At 49.0% G+C, this 25,055-nt stretch overlaps 1 protein-coding gene across 1 annotated transcript in view; it reads right to left on the reverse strand.

Annotated features, from left to right (window-relative positions):
* Positions 1–2,659: 2,659 nt before the first annotated feature.
* The window catches only part of LOC127586103 (collagen alpha-1(V) chain-like), a 234,419-nt gene continuing 212,023 nt past the window's right edge, over positions 2,660–25,055 (reverse strand). The window contains 8 exon segments of the mRNA XM_052043933.1: positions 2,660–2,963; positions 4,296–4,529; positions 6,794–6,862; positions 8,364–8,476; positions 12,604–12,874; positions 14,248–14,301; positions 18,432–18,467; positions 23,264–23,317. Coding sequence (XP_051899893.1) covers positions 2,817–2,963; positions 4,296–4,529; positions 6,794–6,862; positions 8,364–8,476; positions 12,604–12,874; positions 14,248–14,301; positions 18,432–18,467; positions 23,264–23,317 — 978 coding nt within the window. The 3' untranslated portion in view covers positions 2,660–2,816.

Below are 25,055 nucleotides of genomic sequence, written 5' to 3' on the forward strand. Positions count from 1 at the left end.
CCACTACCGCCTCTGGCAGTGCATTCCAGGCACCCTCCGTGCTCTGTGTTTTCAAAAAATAAAACTTGACCCCGCACATCTCCTTTTGAACTTTCCCCCTCTCACCTTAAATGTATGGCCTCCAGTGTTAGATACTTGGACCCAAAGAAAAACGATACCTGTTGTCCACTCTATCTATGCCCCTCATACTTTCCTAAATTGCTATCAGGTCTCCCTTCAGCTTCTGCTGCTCCAGAGAAAGCAACCCAAGTCCAACCTCTCCTTATAGCACATACCCTCTAATCCAGGCAGCGTCTTGGTCGACTCCCCTACACTGTCTCCTTTGTGTCCACGTCCTTCCTGTAATGGGGCAACCAGAATTGAATGCAATACTCCAGATACAGGTATGGCCTAACGAGAGCTTCTCAAGCTGCCGCATGACTTCTCGACTCTTGAATTCAATGCTTCGACTAATAAAGGAAGGTGGGCCTTGCACTGCCTTTATCACCCTATTGACTTGTGAGGCCACTTTCAGGGAGCTATGGGCTTGGCTAAGATCAATGCTTGTTAATGGTCCTGCCATTAACTGTTTACTTTCCCCTTACATTCAATCTCCCCAAGTGAACCTCTCTCGAGCATTATGAGCTTCAGAACAAAAATCAGGACATTCAATGTGAGGAAAATATTGGGACTCTCCCAAATTCCAGTCAGGCACAGCAATGATGGCACCTTAATGGGGAGGGACGTAGGGCAACACTGGCAAACACATCCAGTAAGAGGATTTCTCTTATTTTAACTCTGCAGGGAAGAAGCATGCTTATATTTATTACTATATATTTTTAATGCATAACATTTTAAAGAAACATTCAATAAATTAGTCTTATCTCTAAAGATGCAGGAGAGATAAATGCCAAAATAAACTAAAGAATGTGTTGTGTACTGGTCAAAGAAGGAACATATATCTATTGCACCTATCGTGACCACAGATCATCGATGCAAGTTAATGACTGTTGTAGTGTCGCCACTTTTGTCTGGTTATAAAGGGCACAACAGATTGTTTGCGCACAGTCTCGTGAAAGCAATGTCATGATCTGATTTTTTTTTATTGGCATTTATTAATGGGATCTGTAACAGTGCCCTGGAGGGTTTTGGCTTATCGTCGTATCCTCTGATAGTTGTAGCACTTCTGCAGTGCCACAAGCGATTGTGTGTTCAAGTGCCTGGAGTGGGACTTGAACCCATGTGCTTCTGACGCAGAGGTGAGTGTGCTCCCTGCAGAGCCACCACTGATACCTTTGCTGGAAATGCAAAACACTGCAGGTATTGGAAATCTGAAATAAAAAGAGAAGCTGGAATTACTCTGCAAGTCAGTCAGCTTCTGTGGAGAGGTGGTGATTCGATGTTTCGGGCTTGTCGGATGAAATATTGAATCTGCTTCTCTCTTCGCAGACGCTGCCTGGTCTGCTGAGTATTGCCATCATTCTCTGACCGATATCTTTACAGGCCAGATCATGGAAAGACTGTTAAAACCCCACATTTCAGGGGGATCGGAACAAGTGTCTGGAGCTAATGAGAACACAAAATGCTGGAAAAACTCAGCGGGTCAGGCAGCACCTGTGGAAAGAGAAACGGTTAATATTTCAGACCTGCGTCAGAACAGAACCGAACATTCCCTGTGTCTGTCTCCATGGATGCTGCCTGACCTGCTGAGTTTTTCCAGCATTTTCAGTTTTTATTTTTGATTTCCAGCATCTGCAGTTGCTTTTTCAGCTAAAGTTAATGCATTCCTTTGCACCTTGAAACCGACAAAGAAAGAGAGACAGGCAGTGCAATATTGGTGATTTTCAATCTATTAAAAGATTCGGTCCACTCAGACAGAAACAGTACAGAACAGCGAGTGCCCTACCACACAAATGACTACAGTTAACCTCGGGGAGAGAAGAACAAAAGTTACACATGAGGACGAAGTGAAACCGCACAAAGTGGCAGTGCAGAAGCTGGGGTCTGGAATCTGTAAGTGGAGGCTGTGCAAAACAGCCTGAAGTGCCAGGGTGGGGAAGAGAGATGGGTGAGGTGCGGGAGAGAGAGAGAAGGTGACTTTGGAATGGAGGGGGAGCATGCGGCACTGAGCGAGTGTGTAAATGGAAGGAGAAAAGCAGAGGAAAGAAAGAAACGAGGGATGAAAACATATCAGCCACCTTCCTATACAGAAAATTAACACAAGCAGCAATTTATAGATATATTTTACATTAGAAATAAAAAATACTTACAAACATATAATAACACTCTGAGCACCTTTTCTTTTTTAAAAAAGGAGAGTAAATACAATTTTGGAGCACCATATTTACTAGTAAAGCTTCACAGACTTAATTCATCTTTTATTTGCTGTTTGGTTGAATTTACGGCAGGTGTACGAATTAAATAAAATCGTCTCTCTCTCTCTTTTTGCTGTGGTTTTATATTACAATCTATGGAGAACATTTTTTTTAATTAAAAAAAAAACAGGAACATTTCTCTTCTGGCCGCTTTTCTTAATAAAATATAACACCCACATCAAACCAGGCCACTACCTCCAGAGGGAAACTGGTCTTAAAGGAGCTGAACAACGAGAGGACAGACGCAGTGGACGGGGCAACAGATTTTTTTTTCTTCCCCGTGTTTAGTTTTCCTTCATGTAAGTAACAGTTCTTCGCATCTTCGGTCAGGTGAGAACATGAGACTTCCTCCTTCTCGTGGGACGTTGCTCAGTTGGGCTGGGGTGAGGGGGTCAGTGGGGGGTGGGGGGGGGGTCAGTGAGGTCGATAGTGACACTGGTCATGGTGGGGGCTGGGTGAATTTTAGCCCTGGAAACAAACAGGTCCTACATCGAATCCGAACTTCTGGTTGGGCTCGGTGAAGTCAGTGAAGAGCACGTCGACGAACGGCATCTGTTCTACCTGCGGAGTGTAGATCTCCAGGACCGTCTTGTCGCTGCCCTTCCTCAGCTGGGACAAGGCAAGAAGGGAACAGGCGTTAACTCGGGGCCAGCCGCCGGGATCATCCTGCACCGCCGCAGCAACTGCACTGGGCCCGCCAACTGGCCTTCTGCAGGTTGAGAGTCAGACAGCGCACAAACAGGACCTTCGGCCCACAGTGTCCGTGCCCACCATCTCCCACGTACACCAATCCCGTTCTTCCTTCTGCATTCCCGTCAAGTCGCCTCCCTGCCCCCCCCCCCCCCCCCCACCGACTAATACTCCTGCCACCCTCCGGCACCAGGGGTAACATACAGCGGCCAACTACCCCACCAACCAGCACGTGGAAAGAAACCGCAGCACCCGGGGGAAACCCACGTAGTTCCCCACACGGGCAGCACCAGAGGTCAGGATTGAAGCCAGGTCTCTGGGAGCTGGGACCACTGCACCACCGTGACATCCGTTGTAACCACTGGTCTCCCCTCTCCCTCTTTCCCACAGGTTTAATATCCAGTCCCATCTGTCCACACACACAGACGCACCTCTCCGCCGTGTTAAAGCCCCAGCTCTGCCCTTCCTTTCTCAGCCTGCAACCTGTGTAGCAGGTCCAGGAATCTACTTGAGCAGAGGGGTCAACAACTCCAGTGTGTCAGGAGTCTTCAGTACAGGTGGTGAGGAGGACAGCATGGTTCAGACACAGAGTGAAGCTCCCTCTACACCGTCCCATCACACACTCCCGGGGTCAGACACAGAGTGAAGCTCCCTCTACACCGTCCCATCACACACTCCCGGGGTCAGACACAGAGTGAAGCTCCCTCTACACCGTCCCATCACACACTCCCGGGGTCAGACACAGACTGAAGGTCCCTCTACACCGTCCCATCACACACTCCCGGGGTCAGACACAGAGTGAAGCTCCCTCTACACCGTCCCATCACACACTCCCAGGGTCAGACACAGAGTGAAGCTCCCTCTACACCGTCCCATCACACATTTGCAGGGTCAGATACAGGGTGAAGCTCCCTCTGCTCTGTCCCATCACAAAGTCCCTGGACAGGGTCAGCCCGAGCTAGATACACAACAAAGCTCCTTCTATACAGCAATCCATAGATTCATAGGGGGGCAGGTGTAGTAAGGGTTAGATGGTTAAGTACAGGGTAAATTTCCTCTGCGCTGCCCTGTCAAGGACTCCTGGGTTCAATACAGAGTAATGTTCCCTCTCCATTGTCCTATCCATCACTGCCTCTGAGAGCAGGATGGACAATTGGGACGCTCATTCAGTACGTGTCTGGGCCAATTTCATTTCAACTTCAACATTAACGCTTCATAAACAAGTGGATAACAGTGAGAGCTCAGACTGACCGCACAGCCATCCACGATGGCCTTGATGTATGGGTTGTTGTCGAAGGACATCTCCTCATCGTTGGCGCCCAGGAACCGCATGGCCTTGTCGTAGCTGTCGGCTGCCGTGTGGTACCAGGCAACAGAGCGGTGGCAGTGGTAGGTGAAGTTCTGGCGTGCTGCCACACTTAGTAATCGCAGGAAGGTCATCTGGACAACGCCAATGGGGTTGTTGTCCGCATCCACATAGGACAACTGCAAAGGAAGTGAGGCATTGCATTGATAACACACCACAGGACCCTGCAAACCCTTCCCACAGCCTGAGTGACGGTGAGACCAGAGGATGTAGAGCAGACAACCTGACACCAAGGCTCCCGTGAACACCAACTGCAATCATAACCAAGCAGCTGGGGTTTAGTAATGTTTTGGAGTCGCAAAATCCTACGTGTAGAAACAGGCTCTTCAACTACTGAGCACCCTCAGCTTCCTCTGCTCCAAGGAAATTAAGCACAGCCTATCCAGCCTTTCCTTACAGCTCAAAACACTCCATCCCAGGCAACATCCTGGCGAATCTCCTCGGCACCTTCTCCAGTACAGTCACATCCTTTCTATAGTATGGTGAATAAAACTGTACACTGTACTCCAGCTGTAGCCAGAGCAGTTTTTTATAAAGTTGTTCCATAAACTCGCTGCTCTTATACCCTTTGCTCTGGCTAATGAACACAAGTATCCCATGTGCCTTCCTTGCCACCCTATCTACCTGTGCTGCCACTTTCAGGGGCTCTTGGCTTTGTACAGCAAGGTCCCTTTGTTCCTCAGTACTCTCTGGGGCACCAACATTCGTTGTGTATGTCCTACCCTGATTAGTCCTCCCAAAGTGCATCACCTCCCACTTATCAGCAATAAATTCCATCCACCCAGATCCGGCAGCTTTTTGGGGCAGGCACGGTAGTGTAGCGGTCAGCATAACGCTATTACAGCGCCAGAGACCCCAGTTCAGTTCCGGCTGCTATCTGTGAGGAGTTTGTACGTTCTCCCCGTGTCTGCGTGGGTTTCCTCCGGGTGCTCTGGTTTCCTCCCACATTCCAAAGACATACGGGTTAGGAAGTTGTGGGCGTGCTATGTTGGCGCCGGAAGCGTGGCGACACTTGTGGGCTGCCCCCAGAACACTGGACGCAAAAGATGCATTTCACTGCGTGTTTCGATGTACATGTGACTAATAAAGAGATCTTATCTTACTAACTAATGAATATTTCTCACACATTTCTCCTCATCATCAACACCAACACTAATTTTGGTGTCTTCTGCAAACTTACTAATCACACTTGGTACATTCCGCAATATTGACTCATAAAATAAGGGAGAACTCCTTTGCTCCTCTCTGAAAATAGTGCCACAGGATCGGAATGGGCAGACGGCATCTCGCACTAAAGGTTTGTTTGAAATGCAGAACTAATCAAAGTGGACCTCCAGCCCTCAGCCTTCTGATGCGCAGTCACAAATACAGAGGCACACACGCCAACGTCAGCACAGTTCCACGGTGACTGATCTCATCGCCCCTCGTGCATTCCTCACAAGCGACCGGTCTGACATAGCTCACCAGCCCTCAGATTTCTTTGTGGTCTGGTGCCGGTTTCACTCTGATTCTGTGACGTGGCCTTGGCAGGACGTGCAAGTGCTGTAGAGGTGTCGGTTGTTTGTGCGTTGTGGGTATGGAAGGAAATTTAACCTGCTGCTTTGTGCTTATACAACATGGACCAGGCTACCTGAGAATACACACACACACACACACACACACACACACACACACACACACATGCCCATACATGCACACACAGTCACATATGCACACACACGCACACACACAGGCACATATGCACAGACACAAACAGAGACACACACAGACATATATACACAGGCACACACACGCACACAGACAGACAACTACACACACACACAAGCACACATGTACATATAGACAGACATGCACACACACAGAGGTACATATGCACAGACACACACAGGCACATATGCGCGCACACACACACAGGCACATATGCGCGCGCACACACACACACAGGCACATATGCACAGACACACACACACACACAGACACACACACACACAGGCACATACACACACACACAGGCACATATGCACAGACACACACACACACACACACACACAGGTACATATGCACAGACACACACACACACACACAGAGGCACATATGCACAGACACACACACACACAGGCACATATGCACAGACACACACACACACACACAGAGGCACATATGCACAGACACACACACACACACAGACACACACAGACACACACAGACACACACACACACAGGCACATATGCACAGACACACACACACACGCACGCACGCACGCACGCAAGCACACACACACACACACACACACACACACACACAGGGCAGACCCACAACCCCATCCCCATCCCCACTAACGGAGAACGTTGGTCACGCTGAGTCACTTTGTTCTGTTCTTACCTGTGCTCCTCCTTTAAACTCACTGAACCAGGCCCCGGGATATTCATTGTTCCATGAGGACATCTTCACCTGCAGGTGACGTGATCAGATGAAATTTCAGTGCCACAGAACCATAGAACCATAGAAAACTACAGCACAGAAAACAGGCCATTTGGCCCTTCTAGTCTGTACCGAAACATTATTCTGCTAGTCCCACTTACCTGCCCCCAGCCCATACCCCTCCAGATCTCTCCCGTCCATGTATCTATCCAATTTACTCTTAAAAGTTAAGGGTGAGCCCGCATTTACCACGTCAGATGGCAGCCTGTTCCACACTCCCACCACTCTTTGTGAAGAAGTTCCCTCTAATGTTCCCCCTAAACCTTTCCCCTTTCACCCTAAAGCCATGTCCTCTCGTACTTATCTCTCCTAATCTAGGTGGAAAGAGCCTACTTGCATTAACTGTCTATGCCCCTCATCATTTTGTAAACCTCTATCATATCTCCCCTCATTCTTCTCCGCTCCAAGGAATAAAGTCCTAACATGCTCAATCTTTCCCTGTAACTTAACTCCTGAAGACCCAGCAACATTCTTGTAAATCTCTGCACTCTTTCAATCTTACTGACATCCTTCCTGTAGCTCGGCGACCACATTACACTCTGAATTGACTGCACAAGTAGGTCACAGCACCCTCGCAACCCCACACCACACCCCCACACGGTCCAACCATTCCACCAGTAATCTCGCCCACAGCTCCTCTCCTCAGAGGGCCATAGAGAGAGACAGCACTGAGAGAGGCCCTTCGGCCCACCGAGTAAATGCTGATCTTCAAACGCCCATTCACACCAATCCTACATCGGTCTCACATTCCCATCAATTCTCCCCAGATTCTACCAGTCACCTACACACCAGGAGCAATTTAGAGCGGCCACTTAACCTACCAATGCACACAATTTAATTTCATTTTGTCGTGAAAGTTACGTACAATTTATGTTAATTTATGTCTTTGTTAACTCATGTTTGTACTGTGCTTCTGCTGCAAAAAGCTCATCTCCATGGCATTTATCCCCTGGGTATGTGCGTCCACGACAACAAACTTAAACTTGAAACTTGTTGTGGGAAAAGACTGGAGCACCCAGGGGAAACACATGCAGTCACACGGAGATGGTGCAAACTCCACACAGACAGCACCAGAGGTCAGGATTGAACCCGGGTCTCTGGAGCTGTGAGGCAGTGGCTCAACCCGCTGCACCACTGTGCATGACCAGCCCAGCCCAGTATTCCCACCCCTCCCACTCCCAGCCAATTCCACCCAGCCTGGTATCTCCCCTCCCCCATTCACCTCTGTATTCCTTCCCGCCAATTACCTGGCCTTCCTCCCTGACCTTATCCACGTTCCCCATACCACCACCATGTTCCCAGTACACTCAGAATGAAATATACGTGAACGAGAATTCCCCGCGGCCACTCCGCAGTGTTCAACACAGCCCCTCCCTGGTTACCGCACCCCGGTAGTACGTTTGTGGTGGGAGAGCTGGGACTGCGTGGGACGTGCCAAGGATTTCCCAGATGGCGTGATCTCCCCACTCACCCCTGAGGATTTCTTGTCTGGGAAGATGCAAGTCTCTCCTCCCGCAGTAAAGTTACAGTAAACCTTGAAGGAATCAGCCGCACAGCCCTGGTTGGGGTCGATCCAATATTCACCTGAGGGGAGAAGGAGGAAGACACTGGCGTGAAGACCACAGACTACTGAAGAGCACGACCTCTGATTAAGGTGACTGGTGTCTGCCAATCCTAATTATTGTCCTGAGACTCTCTTCACCCAACAACCCACATCCACATCACTGGTTTCCAGTTGGTGAAGTGCTTGTTATTTACAAGCATAGATAACTAGGGGGCATAGATTTAGGGTGAGAGGGGAAAGAGGGGCAGGCACAGTAGTGTAGTGGTTAGCGTAACACTATTACAGCGCCAGTGACCCGGGTTCAATTCTGGCCGCTGTCTATAAAGAGTTTGTACGTTCTCCCCGTGTCTGCGTGGGTTTCCTCCGGGTGCTCCAGTTTCCTCCCACATTCCAAAGACGTACAGGTTAGGAAGTTGTGGACATGCTATGTTGGCGCTGGAAGCGTGGCGACACTTGCGGGCTGCCCCCAGAACACTCTACACAAAAGATGCATTTCACTGTGTGTTTCAGTGTATATGTGACTAATAAAGATCTCTTATCATATTTAAAAGGGACATGTGGGGCAACTTTCTCACGTAGAGGGTGGTGAGTATATGGAATGAGCTGCCAGAGGACGTGGTTGAGGCAGGTACAACAGTATCATTTAGGAGGTGTTTGGATAGGTACGTGGAGGGCTTATGTAAGAATATAGGCCAAACATTTAAGGTGAGAAGGGGTAGGTTCAGAACAGGCGTGAGGGGTAGGTTTTTTACTCAGAGAGTGGTGGATGCCTGTAATGCATTGCCTGATAGGGTGGTGGAGGCAAATTCATTGGGGGCATTTAAGAGGGGCTTGGATGGGCACACGAATGAGAGAAAAATAGAGGGATATCGGCAATCTGTGCGTAGAAGGGATGAGCTATGTCAGCACAACATCGTGGGCCGAAGGGCCTGTTCTGTGCTGTGCTGTTTTATGTTCTGTATGTTCGATGTTCAAACACAGGAAATTGGGACTAGCTGGTTGGGCACCGTGGTCAGCATGGATTGGTTGGGCCGAAGGGCCTGTATCCGTGCTGTATTCTCCATGACTCTACAACTTGAGCCTGGATTCTCTTATCCAGAGGGCACATTCCCGGAAAAGAGAACAGGGAAAACCTTCCCAACATCAGGTCAGAGGCTGGGTTTCCTGCGGTGAGTGTCTCAGCCCCTGGTGGCCCAAGGCCTCGCCGCCATCTGCAAGGCACAAGTCAGGACTCCGGTGGAACACTCTCCACCTGCCACGGCATCCAGGGCAAACAGCCCACTTGGTTGGCACCCTAAACCTTCCCTCCCTCCACTGCCACTGTGGCCGTAATCCTGCTGCCTTCAACATGCACTGTGAACACTCACCAAGACTTCTTTGACAGCACCTCCCGTACCCACAGTCAGGAGGAGGAGGGCACAGAGCCACCACACCTTAAGCTTCCCCTCGTCACACCAGGCTAACGTGCAAAGGTGTTACCATTCCATTACTGCCATTGAGTTAATACCCTGCGACCTCTTCCCAACAGCACTGGGAAAGACTTTTAACAAGAAGGCTCACCACCACCTTCTCACAGGTGGACATGAATGGTGGTTTTGCTGGTGACACCTGCATTATGTAAGGAATACAAAATTTATGAGGGCTATAGATAGGGTGAATGCATGCAGGCTTTTCCCCTCAGGTTGGGTGAGAGACTAGAACTAGAGGTTGTAGGTTTAGGGTGAAAGGTGAAATATATGAGAGAATCTGAGGGGGAACTTCATCGCTCGGAGGGTGGTGCGAGTGTGGAACGAGCTGCCAGCGCAAGAGGTGGATGCGGGTTCAGTTGTAACATTGAAGGGAGGTTTGGATAGGTACATGGATGGGAGGGGTTTGGAGGGATATGGTCCGGGTGCAGGTAGATGGGACTCGGGAGACGATGTCGGCATGGACTAGTTGGGCCAAAGGGCCTGTTTCTTGCTCTATGACTCTGTGAATAAAAAAAAGGCAGTGGGTCACGGTTGAGATTTCTTGCCGCACAGCCACCGGAAAATATGAAACTCCTCTCCGGCAATGTGACTGCTTGTAGTCTCTGAGTGCAGCTATGTATGGCAACACCCCCCCAATTACTGCCCATCTGGTTCCGGCCTTTAAGTGGCAGTCAGCTTCCTCTTTAAACTGCCACATAGTCCAATTGGTAATGTGTTCCCTCTGGACCTTTGGGGATAATCCTCGTGTTGCCCAGTCGGGATTTGTTCTTTGGAGGGATCAGGATGAAAATACCAAACGCTGGAGGAACTCAGCGGGTCAGGCAGCATCCATGCTGGGATAGGGCCAGTCGACGTTACGGGCGGAGCTCCTGCCTCAGGACCGAAAGCGTAGAGAGGAGAGAGCCGGGAATGAAGAGGTAAGGGAGGGGGATTATGGCAGGTTGATGGGTGGAACCAGGTGAGCCAGGAGGAGGAAGGGACGGATGCAGGGAAGGTGCAAGTGGACTGCAGATCCTGGAATCTGCAGACAAAGGAAGGTAGTGAGTGGAACCGGATAAGGCAGGGATTCCGGGCAGATGGAGCCGGTAGGGAAGAGGATGGAGCCAGTGCATGGGTGCTAGGCAAATGAAACCAGGCGAGGCTGGATGTCCCATGCCAACAATCAAGTGCCCACCTATAGTAATCCCATTTATCTGCACTTGGTCCGTAGCCTTCTAAACCTTGGTGGTTCAGCTGCTTGTCCAGATACTTCTTAAATGTTGTGAAAGTCTCTGCCTCCACCACGCCCTCTGGGAATGCATTCCAGATTTCCAAACCCCACCCCCCACCCCCACCGCCGGGTGAAACCCTCCCCCCACAGATCCCTTCCAGATCTCTAACACCCCCCCAAACTTATACTCTCCAGGAATAGATACCTATATTATCCAATAATGTATATTAATCCTGTGAGCCATGGTAATTATTTTATCAACCTGCAAAGGTTTATGAACATCTGCACTAGGCCTCTCTGTTCTGAATTCTCCCTCCTTTCGAACTGTGGCTTATGTAATATTTTGCCTTTCTTCATTCTTCCTACCAAAATGTTTTTCTACCTCAGCATCTCAGGATGCATTCCATCCAGATCTGGGGACTTAGCTGCCTCAGGTACATCACCTTAGACTAGACTCTTCAGCCAGGGAAAACATGCTCCATGTATCTACCGCGTTCCAATCAGGTCACTTCTTATATCTCCAAACTTTAACAAAATCATGCCTCGTCTTTCCAATACAAATCTGCCATCACTGGAATCAACCAGGTGAGTCTTCCTTCCATTCCCTGTATGGCAAGGATTTCTTTTTGGTAAGGAGACCAAAATTGTACACCACACTCCAGGAGTGATGTCACTGAGGCCCCGGATAATGACAGTAAGGTGTTCCCAAAAGTTTCTTCCCTGGCAGATAATAATGTGAGATCTCTGCCTTGCCTTTGGCCTCCATGTGAAGTTTCTTGCTCGCCCCCTTAATAACCCAACCCCTGCAAGTCATGGTTCCTTATTTACCCAAAGAAGGTCTCTCGGTTTCTTTTAATGTTGTTTGACTGTATCCTCTACGTACCCTGACCTCTTATCTTTCAGCCTGACAACCACCCGTATTTCATTCTCATATTTCCCAGATACTTTTACTCTCCAGTTAGCATTTGTCTTAAAAAAGAAAATCAGCAACGCAACAGTTTCATCATGACCGTAACCAATAGCGACAGACCTGTAAAAGAATACAGTTAAAAATCTCACTCTGCTCCTGGTGAGATTTGAACTTTACACGTCCAGTGAAGTACAGGTCCTCCCCAGGTTACAGACACCCGACTTATTTACAGCTCGTACTTACAAGCAAACGTTGAGGAGACAGGTGGGATGGTTTTGCCGGCTGCTGCAGGACTGCAGGCATCTTCCGGTGGGTGGGAACTTGGTTCATGACACTATCTGAATGGTGGAGTTAAACGCCCTGGTTTTAACGACACGTTGCCCTTGGTTGCCTGGGTCGTGACCCATTTGGGTTACAAAGGTCTCTGGGGAACATAAGCCTGTCATGACCTGTGGGGGACCTATTAGCCGCAAGCTTGGGCTGTGTAGGGTCCAAGGGAGTGTGTGTGCTTCAGGTGTACCAAAGGGTGGAGGATGAGGAGGGGGCTGGGACACTCACCATCCTTGTAGTCCTCGTGACAGATCTGCAGGTCCCTGCAAGTGCGGGCTGGGTGCTCCTTCGTGCCGATCGGGTGCCTCATCTGCTCAATCTCCACCTTCAGCGAGTTCAGCGACCCGAAGATCTCCTCCATCCCGTCGGCGTAATCGAGGATCTCATCGGCCATCATCCGCTGGTCCGGCAGGGGCTTGCTCCCGTCTATGGACACTGAGCGCTTGCTCTTCTTGCGCCTCTGGATGGGGAGTGGCTGGATGACTTCCCCTGGAGGACCCTAGCGAGGCCGGAGAGGGTGAGGGGACATCAGCGAGGGCAGCAGTAGGCCACGTTTTCCCCATTGGGGAACCTCTCTGTGATCTGCTTCTTTAACTAATGCAACCCCAGAGCCAGGCATCAAATCCGATCCACCCAGTGAACTTCCTTGGATACAGGTTCTCCGCACGAGGACCAAAATCTGCCTTGCACCCAATAACCCTGCTCCAGGGGCGGACAATCATACTTTCTCTTTAATAATTCTACACCTCTCTGTCATACAGGAATAAAAACAGATCCACACCATCCCCTAACACACTTCTAGGGCAGTGAGACCATGGGAGAGATGCAGAGTAAAGCTCCCTCTGCCCTGTTCCATTAGACACAACATAGGCAGGGGCAGCATGGGTTCCACAGAGAGTAAATTTGCCTCAGTCTCATCATGCTTTCCAAGGATGTGGGTTCGACACAGAGAAAGCATCCTCCACAGTGTCCCTTCAAACACTCCCGTTCCACGGGTCAGACAGCGTGAAGCTTCCTCCACACCATCCCATCACACACCCCCAGGGTCAGACACAAAGTGAAGCTCCCTCTACACTGTACCACCACACACTCCCAGGGTTTGACACAGAGTGAAGCTCCCTCTACACTGTCCCACCACGCACTCCTGGGGTCAGACATAGAGAGAAGCTCCCTCCACACTGTCCTGTCACACTCTCCTGGGGCATAGGTTAGCCACAGAGTGAAGCTCCCTCCACACTGTCCCATCACACACTCCCAGGGTCAGACATAGAGAGAAGCTCCCTCCACACCGTCCTGTCACACTCTTCCGGGGCACAGGTTAGACACAGAGTGAAGCTCCCTTTGCACTATCCCATCACACACTCACAGGGTCAGACACTGAATGCAGCTCCCTTTACTCTGTCGCATCACATACTCACAGGGCACAGGTTAGATATAGTGAAGCTCCCTCCACATTGTCCCGTCACACACTCCCAGGATCAACCATAGAGTAAAGCTCCTCCTGCACTGTCCTGTCACATACTCCCAGGACAGGGGCAGCAGGTCTCAATATATAATGAAGTCTCTACACTGACCAGGTAGAGCTTGAGCAGCAATTATAATAACAGCTGTAATTAATATTCTTGGAATCAGCTATCGCTTCGCCAGATGACCAATTTGACTACAATTTCAGTTTGTATCTCTGGGAGAATATCATTGGACCAATCAGAAGCCAGGGCTGAGTTTTGGGTCACCCAATGTACCAGTCAGTCCCAGTGTCACTTCCAACCCGGGCAAGTGCACCACTTTACTGACAGTCTCAGCTCAGCACGTTGACAGCAGTGTCCGTGTGCAGGAAGGGAAGGTCAGAGATTGTAATGAGGTACTACTCACAGGAACACCTGGAGGACCAGGAACACCTCGCTCTCCTTTAGGTCCAGCCGTGCCCTGCAGCAATCAGAGGGAGAAAACAGAGTTAAACATGACCTATATTTAAGTAGCACCTTTACCACTATATTCTGCACTCTGTTACTGTTCTTCCATTTTACTATCTCAACACACTGATGTAATGAAATGATGTGTATCCGATGGCATGCAAAACAAACTTTTTCACTGTACCTTGGTACATGTGACTATGATAAACCAATTTACCAATTTTTTACCATTGTAAAATGTCCCAAAACACTTTGCGGGACACTATCAAACATATGGCGATATTAGATCGCTAAAACCTTCATCAAGGAACGAGGTTTTAAGCAGGGGAGAGTGACAGAGTGACAAACAGGTTTAAGGAGGGAACTTCAAAAGATCAGGACCCAGACAGCCAGAGGCACAGCCATCAATAGAACAGAGAACAGCACAGCACAGGAACAGGCCCTTTGGCCCACAATGTTGTGCAAACTAATTAAGCTAATGACACCTAATTACACTAATCCCTTCCGCCTGCACATGGTCCGTATCCCTCCACTCTCTGCCTATCCAAGAGCCTCTTAAACGCCTCTATCATATCTGCCTCCATCACCCCTGGCAGCCTGTTCCAGGCACCTACCACCCTCTGCGTAAAAAACTTGCCCCACACATCTCCTTTAAACTTTCCCCCTCTCACCTTAAATGCATGCCCTCTAGTATTAGACATTCCAATGCTGGAGAAAAGATACCAACCGTCTACCTTATCTACGCCTCTCATAATTTTATAAGTTTCTATCAGGTCTCCCCTCAGCCTCTGACACTGCAGAGAAAACAACCCAGGCACGTGCCCTCTGATCCAGGCAGTATCCTGGTTAACCTCTTCTGCACCCTCTCCAAAGCCTCCAGTAGTGGAGGGAGGTCAGGACAGGTCTGTGGGGGAGGAAGAGTTTGTGGGCGATCTGCACGGCAGGGACAGCTAGTCCATTCCCTCTTCAATAATGGTCTGCCGGTCAAGCAACCATTGCTCTTCCGCAGTGGGACTGATGTGTCGGCCGGGTCGGTGAGCACCTCCACCTCTCTTGTTCACCCATTCTAACACGGGCGTCAGCCCGGGAGAATGGATCTCACATACTCAAGCGAACACCAAGCAGCAGAGCCATGGAAACAATCTGAGCTGCTCACTTCCCCAGTGGTATTCCCAAGCATCAGGAGAAACCCCCGCGGGGCCTGAACCCCAAGATTCTCCAACATTTCAACAACATATAGAAAATTACAGCACAGTACAGGCCCTTCAGCCCATGATGTTGTGCTGACCATTTTATCCTGCTCTAAGATCTATCTAACCCTTCCCTCCTACATAGCCCACCATTTTTCTGTCATTCATGTGTCTATCTAAGAGTCTCTTGAATGTCCCTAATGTATCTGCCCCCACAACCTATGCCGGCAGTGCGTTCCACGCACCCACCACTCTCTGTGTAAAAAACTTACCTCTGACATCCCCCCCATACCTTCCTCCAATCATCTTAAAAGTATTCCTCCTAACTATTGTTTCGCTTGATCAGGTCTGCAGTTCGTTATATTCTCTCTCCCTCATTTCTTAAAATAGTGAGGCTACATTGCTACCTTCCAGTCAGAGGAAACTGCTCCATAATCATTGTAGTTTTGGAAAATGACAGCCAGTGCACTCAGACTCCAAGACCACTTCCTTCAAAATCTTGGGATGGAGGTCATCAGGTTAAAGGACCTTTGGACAGGTACATGGATAGGAAAGGTTTAGAGGGATACGGGCCAAATGCAGGCAAATGGGGCTGGCTTAGTTGGGCAACTTGGTTAGTCTGAAGGGCCTGTCTCCATGCTGTATGACTCCATGGCTCCATGATTGGAATCTACCACGAGGTTTCTACGGACTGAGCAAAACTCAATGAATGAAAGTGGTGGTGAGCAGGCTCCGTGTCGATGCTCCTCAGAAACACCCTCAACCAAACCAGTTATCTTGTGGATGATGGAGGTCTGGGTCAAGGTGGAACATCTCAGTAAGCTGGATTTTGATTGGCTTGGAGCACAGGTGTAGGTGAGAGTCTCAGCTCCTCCCTCGTCCCACCAACTGAAGCCAATCGCATACCTGCATCGCTCCAGTCCCAAGCCAAAGCTACGTTTTGCCCTCCAGGGAAAGCTTAAGAGCGGGACTGAAACATCTGACTTGGTTGCTATGAGAACAGGTTGCTGAATGGAACCGACTCGTGTCCATGAGACACGAGAGGAACTCACGAATGAGCTAAGAGCCCCTCAGCACCACGTATAATGTGGGCTTGTTTAATATTCCACGCAAACCAAGTGATAACGGCAGAAGGAGGAGAACCACAGAGTTGTACAACATGGAGGCAGGCCCTTCGGTCCAGCTCGTCCATGCCGACCAAGATGCTCATCTAAGCCAATCCCATTTGCCTGCATTTGGCCCAAATCCCTCTCAACCTTTCCTATCCATGGACGTGTCCAAATGTCTTTTAAACAATGTAATTGTACCACTTCCTGTGGCAGCTCGTTCCACGCACCCACCACCCTCTGGGTGTAAAACCTGCCCCTCAGGTCCCCTTTAATTCTCTCCCCTCTCACCTTAAACCTGTGCCCTCTAGTTTTAGACTCCCCGACCCTGGGAAAAAGGGCTGTGACTATTCACTTTATCTGTGCCCCTCACGATTTTATAAATTTCTCTATAAGATCACCCCTCAGCTTCCTACATTCCAGGGGAAAAAGTCCCAGCCTATCCAGTCTCTCCTTATAACCCAAGCCCTCCAGTTCTGGTAACATCTACGTGAATCTTTTCAGCACCCTTTCCAGCTTAGTGACATCTTCCTATAGCTGGGTGACCAGAACTGCACACAATGCTAACCAATGTGGTCTAACCAAGGTCTTCTACACTTGTAACACGACATCCCAACTCTTGTACTCCAGGGCAACATTAATGTTATATGCTGCACTGGACAATCGCTGAAGGGCACCACCCACAGATTCCCTTTTCACTGTCCTTCAATGAGCATCGACTCTTGTGATAAAACACATACATCAGCTCCACTCACTGTGTTGCCTGCAGAGTAAGTCCAAAGTTTAAATGTTCCCTCTTGGCAGACACAGAATGGTGTCCAGCCAGTTAACTTCCTTTTGAAGGGTATTCACTGATGTAGTGCAGGAAACACAGCAGCCAATGTATGCACAGCAAGCTCCCGCAAACATCATGATCACAATCAGGTTGATGGATACGTATCGCCCAAGAACACAAGGAGACATGCCCCATATGCTATTGTGCGATCTTTTACATCCACCCAGTAACGGACAGTCCTCATCTACGCTAAGTAAGAGTAAGGCAATTCGAATGCACAGGGAGATAAGGAGCTGGAGAGGGAAGAGGACTCAGCCCAATACATCACGGGCACATCCCTCCCCACCGTCGGTCCTATCTACAGGAGGCGCTACCTCAAGAAGGCAACATCCGTCATCAAAGATCCCCACCATCCGGGCCGTGCCATCTTCTCGCAGCACCCATCGGGCAGGAGGTACAGAAGCCTGAAGTCCCCACACCACCAGGTTCAGGAACAGCTACTTCCCTTCAACCATTCGCTTCTCCAACCAACTGACATAACCATAATCACTACAGTTCAGCAACACGAAGACCAGTTTGATCACTTTGCACTAAGATGGACTGTTTTTTGTTCTAATTATGTTCTTTCTTGTAAAAATTATGTTTAATTTATGTTAATTTATGTTTTTCTTGTGAATGCTGCTTATCTGATGCTCTGTGCCTGTGATGCTGCTGCAAGTAAGTTTTTCACATGGACTTGTGCAGATGACAATAAATTTGACTTTGTTGTATCTGGACCCATGTTGTCCTTCTACCGTGATGGGCTGCAGTGAGTTAAGGTGTATGGGATCATTTCCATCTTCTCCGCACTGTTAGGCTTCAGGCTCATTCACCCCACCTCTCTCTCCAAGGAGCATCCTTGCGACAACATCAGCTCCTTGCTCTTCCTCCTTGTCTCATGTCCCATAGAAGGATAGAGCCTTCCAACACTTATCCCAGAACAAGACATATTCTCTTTCCCCTCAATACCTGCAATTTCAGTTTACTTTCCATAACTGGCTCAGAGCATCCAGCATGAAGCGAGTGAACTCACCATGGAACCTTTCGAACCTTTAGGACCAGGAACACCCTGGAAGAGAGGAAAAAAGAAAAAAACCATGTTAGGATGACTGCAGATAAATTTTAAAATTTTTTTAATTAAATTTTATTTTTACAGCGTGGTAACAGGCCCTTCCGGCACAATGAGTCCGCACTGCCCATTTTAAACCCAACATAGCACGCCCACGACTTCCTAACCCGTACATCATTGGAATGTGGGAGGAAACCGGAGCACCCGGAGGAAACCCACGCAGACACATGGGGAGAACATAAAAACTGCTTACAGACAGCGGCGGGAATCGAACCCCGCTACCGTGCCGCCCCTATCTATCTGTCTGTATAAAGCCTGTGTACTCCCCATGAGCACAGGCACAGTCTTTAACAAGTGCAAACACATCAACTCGGTGAGGCCTCATGCAACCAAACTTATCTACACAATATGAGAAAGACCCCAGCAATGCAGGAACATGGCACCTAGAGAGGGTATGATTTGGGTCGGTGGGATCAATATTTGGAAACACTGTCACTTCTAATGCAACGTATAAAAGTTTTCAAACTTTCCTTGGTCATCAGGATTTACAGACGGATCTTGATCAGCTGGGTAAGTGGGCCAAGGAATGGCAAATGGAGTTTAATTCGGAGAAGTGCGAGGTGTTGCATTTTGGGAAGTCAAACCATGGTAGGACATTCACAGTGAACGGTAGAGCCCCAGGGAGTGTTGTAGAACAGAGGGACCTAGGAGTACAAGTGCACAGTTCCCTGAAAGTGGTGCGCAGGTAGACAGGGTGGTGAAGAAGGCTTTCAGCACTCTGTCCTTCATCAGTCAGAGCATTGAATATAGAAATTGGGGTGTTGTGTTGCAGTTGTACAAAGTATTGGTGAGGCTACATTTGGAATATTGTGCTCACTTTGGATCATCCTGCTATAGGAAAGAATGCTATTAAGCTGGAAAAAGTGCAGAGGAGATTTATGAGGATATTGCTGGGACTTGAGGGACTGAGTTATGGAGAGAGGGTGAGAAAGTTGGGACTTTATTCATTGGAGTGTAGGAGAATGTGATCTCATGGAGAACTATAAAATCATGAGGGGCATAGATAGGGTGAATGCACACAGTCTTTTTCCTTGGGCTGGAGTTTCAAAAACTAGAGGGAAACAGTTTAAGGTGAGAGGGGAGAGATTTAATAGGAACCTGAGGAGCAACATTTTCACCCAGAGGCTGTTCGGTATATGGAACGAGCCGCCAGAGGAAGTGGCAGAGGTCGGTACATTACCAGTGCTTAAAAGGAACTTGGACAGGTACATAGATAAGGAAGGTTTAGAGCCAAGTACAGACAAATGAGATTAGTTTAGGTGGGAATGTTGGATGGCATGAACCAGTGATGCTGAAGGGCCCTTCTACGTGATGTTTGACTGTATGATTCTATGACTCTCAGTCAGTTTTGAGCTCCTTGTCTGAAGCTTTCACTAGGGGCGTAGGTGCCAAACAAACCCCCACCCGTAGGGCGGATTGTCCTAAAGCTGGAGATTCTGGATTACCAGGGAACAGGAGTTGAGGGGAACAAGCTAGGCGCTAGTGGACACACACTCCCTGTGTGGTGGCTGTTGGGATGACCCCGCCCAGCCGAGAATAGGGCAAGCTCTCTGGTCCCGATCCAGAACTGTGGAGGAATCCCTCAAAGATACAAGGTCAGGGAACTGGCAAGTCACCAACCAGTCATCCCAGACCCTGCTAGGGTACAGAAGAGGATATGGTCGTGGGTGAAACTCTGATGTTGGGTGCATCAATGTGTCCTAAATAAATCCTTTGGAGTACATTGTCAGTTGCCAACTCTCTGCCCAACCTCACTGGGGTGGAGATTGTATCATAACAGATAACATGGTCACTGTGAACTCCTCCACTGCATCTGATTCCCTGAGAGGGTTGGAGAGGAATTTTACGTGAATATATTTTTCCCGTTGTTCCCCAGAGGGACATAGTTACAAAATTAGGGAATGGTCATTTAAAACTGAGATGCATAGGAGTACCAGATAAGGGAACAATCATTTAAATGCTAAGGTGTGTAGGAACTTCTTTTCACATACCTGGTGAACTTCTGGGAGTCTCTACCCCAGAGGATTGTGGAATCCAAATCTTTGGAGGTATTTAAAGAAGAAGCAGATTTTTGTTTTGGAAGATCAGGGAATTGAGGGCAGTGGGGAACTGGCACAGAAGAGGAGATGAGACCCAGGGCCACGATCATATTGAATGGTGGGACAGGTTTGAGGACCTACTTCGGCTCCTGCTTTCTTGTATCCTTATTGGCCTCTATAAAGTTTCCATTTCTCCCCAAGGATGCCATGGCTGTAGGGTTGGAGGGGGTGAATGCTTGGTCACTAACCAATAATCAGGGACTGAGTACAGTCACTTGGTTGAGTGTGGATTGAGTAGACAAAGCCAGCAAGGATTTGTTAAAGGAAGATCATGTCTAACCAGCTGGATGGGATTTGACAATGAGATCATGGGGAAGTTTGATGACGGACTTGTGGTTGGTGTGATATGTATTAGACTTCAAAAGGGCATTTGATAAGATTACACATAATAGGAATCATTGAGAAGGAAGCACATGACATAAAAGGACTTAAAAGAGTGTTCAGAACGTTGGCAAAGCAACAAGGGTTAGAGAGTGAAGGTTAAAGGGATTTTCCAGACTGGAGTGAGTGTAGAGTGGTTCCCTGGGTCAGTACGAGGACCACTGCTTTTCATCATATATAATAAAGACTTGTACATGTGTGTCCAGGGCAGGTTGCAGATCTGAAGATGATACTAACATTGAAGGCACAGCAAACTGTGAGAAGGGCAGTTACAGACCAAAGCGAGGTACACAGGCTGGTAGTCTGCACAGCAAGGTGGCGGCTGAAACTTAACGCCGAGAAATATGAAGTGTTAACCTTTTGTTCTGAAGAAGTAGGAGAAGCAACGTAAGCCAGACACCAGAATGGCAACAGGGGTGTAAGAGCAAAGAGACCTGGGGATAGAAGTGGTTTCTTCATCAAAGGTGATGAGGCAGGTTGAGAAAGTGGCCGAAAATCATCCAGGATCTGGGCTTCCTAGCCAGAGGTACGCAGTGCAGGGACAGAGAGACCACAGTGAAGCGTTGATCATGGTGGATGAGATCTGGGACTCGCGCGACCTTGGATCACAGCTCAAGTATTGTGTCCAGTTCCAGACAAGTATTGTGTCCAGTTCCGGATGCCACACTTTGGGAAAGGTGAGGAGGGTTTAGCAAAAGGGTGGAGAAGAGATCTACCTTCACGATTCCAGGGATGAGGGACTTTAGTGATGTAGATGGACTGGAGAATCTGGGGTTGTTGTCCTTGGAAAAGGTGAGGGTGTGGGGAGGTCAGGGTACAGGGATAGGGAGAGACTGCTCCTGACGGGGGAGGGTCGGGATCTGCAGCACAGAATGCAAAAGAGGTGACATGAACACAATGTTGTTACACAGCGAGCGGCTGGGGTCGGTAGCGCACTCTCGACGGTGTAGTGGAGGCAGATTCAATGGTAACATTCAGAAGAGATGCTGGAAAAGGAGGTGAAAGGAAGGACTCTGCAGGGTAGTGGAGAGAGGATGAGTGAGTCGGACCAGATGGGCTGTGTCTCCACAGAGTCAGAACTGATGGGCTGAATGGCCTCTTTCAGTGCTGCAACCCTGGCACTATGATCAAGGCTCAACGGAACAGCTGACCTTTTCTTGGCTGCCTGTAGACCTCAGACACAAACATCAGGGATTATTACAGGCAGCTGCACCTGTACCCCAAGCAACCAGCACAACCCATACTCCAGGGAACAGAATTGAAGGAATAGGAACAGAGGGACACTGGAGAGCATGCCGACAGGTCCCAGCAGGTAACGGGGCAGTTAGACAGGGTGGATAAGGATGTAGATGGGATCCATGTCCATCAGCTGAGGCCTTGAATCCACAGGCAGAAGGCTTTGCTGGAACTGTGTCAGACACCAGTTGGACCGCACTGTGTGCAGTTCTGGTCACCACACTTCAGAAAGGATGTGACAGCACTGGCGAGGGTGTGGAGCTTCTCCAGGATGTTGCCAGGGATGGAGAATTGTTGCGAGGAGGAGTGATTGGCCGGGCTGGAACAAAGGGAGACGGCTGAGGTAGACAAGGTGAACAGCAACACTGGCGGCCTGTTCCAGAGTGGACAATAACTGGGGTGCATCAAGATAACTGGTACAAGGATTCGAGGGGTGAGAAAACATTGCCCAGAGTGGACGAGGTCTGGGACTCACAAAGTCCGCAGTGGCAGCACGCACTCAGCCCGCGGCACACGCCCAAACGGTGACACACCCCCAACCAGTAACACACGCCCAGCCAGCAGTACGCGCCCAGCCAGAAAACACACACCCAGCCAGAAACACGCGCCCAACCAGCAGTACGCACCCAGCCAGAAATACACGCCCAACCAGAAACACACGCCCAACCAGAAACACACGCCCAACCAGCAGTACGAGCCCAGCCAGAGACCCATGGCAATTGCCCCTCCACAACACACACCTCATTCCAGCACGCGCCCCAGCCAGCATGCGTCCTACACGGCACGTGTCTCACCCGGAGGCGTGCCTCACCCCAGCACGAGCCACACCCAGCATGCGTCCTACCCGGCACGTGTCTCACCCCAGGACGCACCCGCTCCCCCCCCACTCCATCCCCACCCTGACAGGCGGCAGCAGTTGGGACTTTTGACAAACTCGGCACCGGAGCCTGCCCTGTTGGAGGTCCCGCTGCCCAGATCGGTGACACATTACTGACCATTATCACCAGCGGCGAAGCTTACCGGTAAACCAGGGGGACCTGCAGGACCTATGGGGCCAGTGGCACCAGGAATACCCTAGGGGCAAAGAGAAGATGATGAGAAGACTGAGGTTCTGTGAGGAGAGACACCTCTGCCGGGTAACTGATAGTGTTGTCATGGAAACATATCTCCTTACGTCTCTTAACAGCAATTCTTTCCTCCTCTCTCCATTTGTCTATGTGTGTCTCTCTATCCCTCTCCCAACCCTGCGCGAACCCCACGAGAGATATTACCTCACTGGCATCTCAGACCTACTCTGACCTTCACCTCGTCTCTCTTGGTCCTCATTGAAGACCTGCTCTCTGAAGGATCTCCTGAAACCGGTGTACACAACATCTTAACTACAGTCATGCAGTGTAATTGTCTAACATTCTTACCATTAATAGTTTAACCCTGCAACACACCACAGAAGCGGCACAGCCTTGAAACGCTGTGGTATTGGTCTTACAGGCAGCTTCACCTGTCCCACAAGAAACAAGTACAATCCATACTCCAAGGAGCAGTGATTGAGTTGGATGGGAATTTTTTTCGACTAAAACTGGTGTAGCTTGGGGCATTATATAACCCCAAGCACAAATTAAGCGCAACCCAAATTTCTGCAAGGTTGTGTGTGGGTTTGAAACCCTCTACAGTGGAAGTCACTCCCACTGACACAGCAGGCAGACACCAATCAAATTAATCACTTTGGTGACTTTCTGTTAATATAATTTCCAGGCTTTTCAAGGGGCTTTCAAAATCCTTCAGGATATAAATACACTAATGGGGGTATCTTGAAAATTTTTCAAATCTGCTTTCTCATTATTTCTTACGACTATCATATTCTCACATTTCTTTACGACACAGATGGAATCCATTGAGTCTATACCTGTCCCCAGAGCATTACCATCAGTCCCAATTCCCTATTTAATGCCCAGTGACCTATTCTCTCTCATGGGTCCACACTAATTCTCTTCCCACCCACCTACGCTCTAACGGGTAATTAACCCACTGATCCACACGTGTCTGGGATGGGGGAGAAAACCAGAGCATCTGGGAGAAACCCATGGGGTCACAGGGAGAACATGTGACCTTGGGAAACAGTACAGTGGATTCTGAGAAATGGATGTGTTGAATTGTTTAATTCAATTTATTTTCAGTGATGTAAAATTCGGCTGTTAATGGACATCGCAGTATAAAAATGATTACATGTTTGGCTTTAAACCCATACTCAGCTGTATTAATAACTGCTCCAGGTTATCAGTGCTAAAATGTATCAAATAATACAAAAATTGCATTCTAAAATGCGGCTGGTTTGTTGCAAATTTCACATTCGACAACGTGCTGATGTTTCAGGGAGGGAAGGGGCCCTTCCGAACTTGGGTGGAATCCTCTCTCAGAGCAATGTATATGCACCAAGTAAACCTTATACCCACAAGAGTCAAACATGGGAACCGTCAAATGTTGAGACTGAATTAGGCGTACAACAGCACCTCACTAACTGAACACTGCAATCACCCCTTGCTGCAACAATGCCCACCTTTCCTGCCCCAGATACCTGCTTTGTGAACTCCACACCCTGAACCAGGTATAGTTGGGGTACAAGTGCTTATTATAGATCACTTAGATATCATGGTCATATGGGTCTGGCACCCGTCCTTTGCAGTTTTCTCCCCCTTTCGCTGAGGGGGAGTTGACTGACCTCAACAAAATGGCCGTCCTTCCTGCCTGGATGTTATAACTGACTGCCAGACTTGAGATTCAAGCCAGCAGATGTACAGAACCATCAAGCAGTTTC

This window comes from Pristis pectinata, chromosome 34 (assembly GCF_009764475.1).
Source record: "Pristis pectinata isolate sPriPec2 chromosome 34, sPriPec2.1.pri, whole genome shotgun sequence".
Lineage (NCBI taxonomy): Eukaryota > Metazoa > Chordata > Chondrichthyes > Rhinopristiformes > Pristidae > Pristis > Pristis pectinata.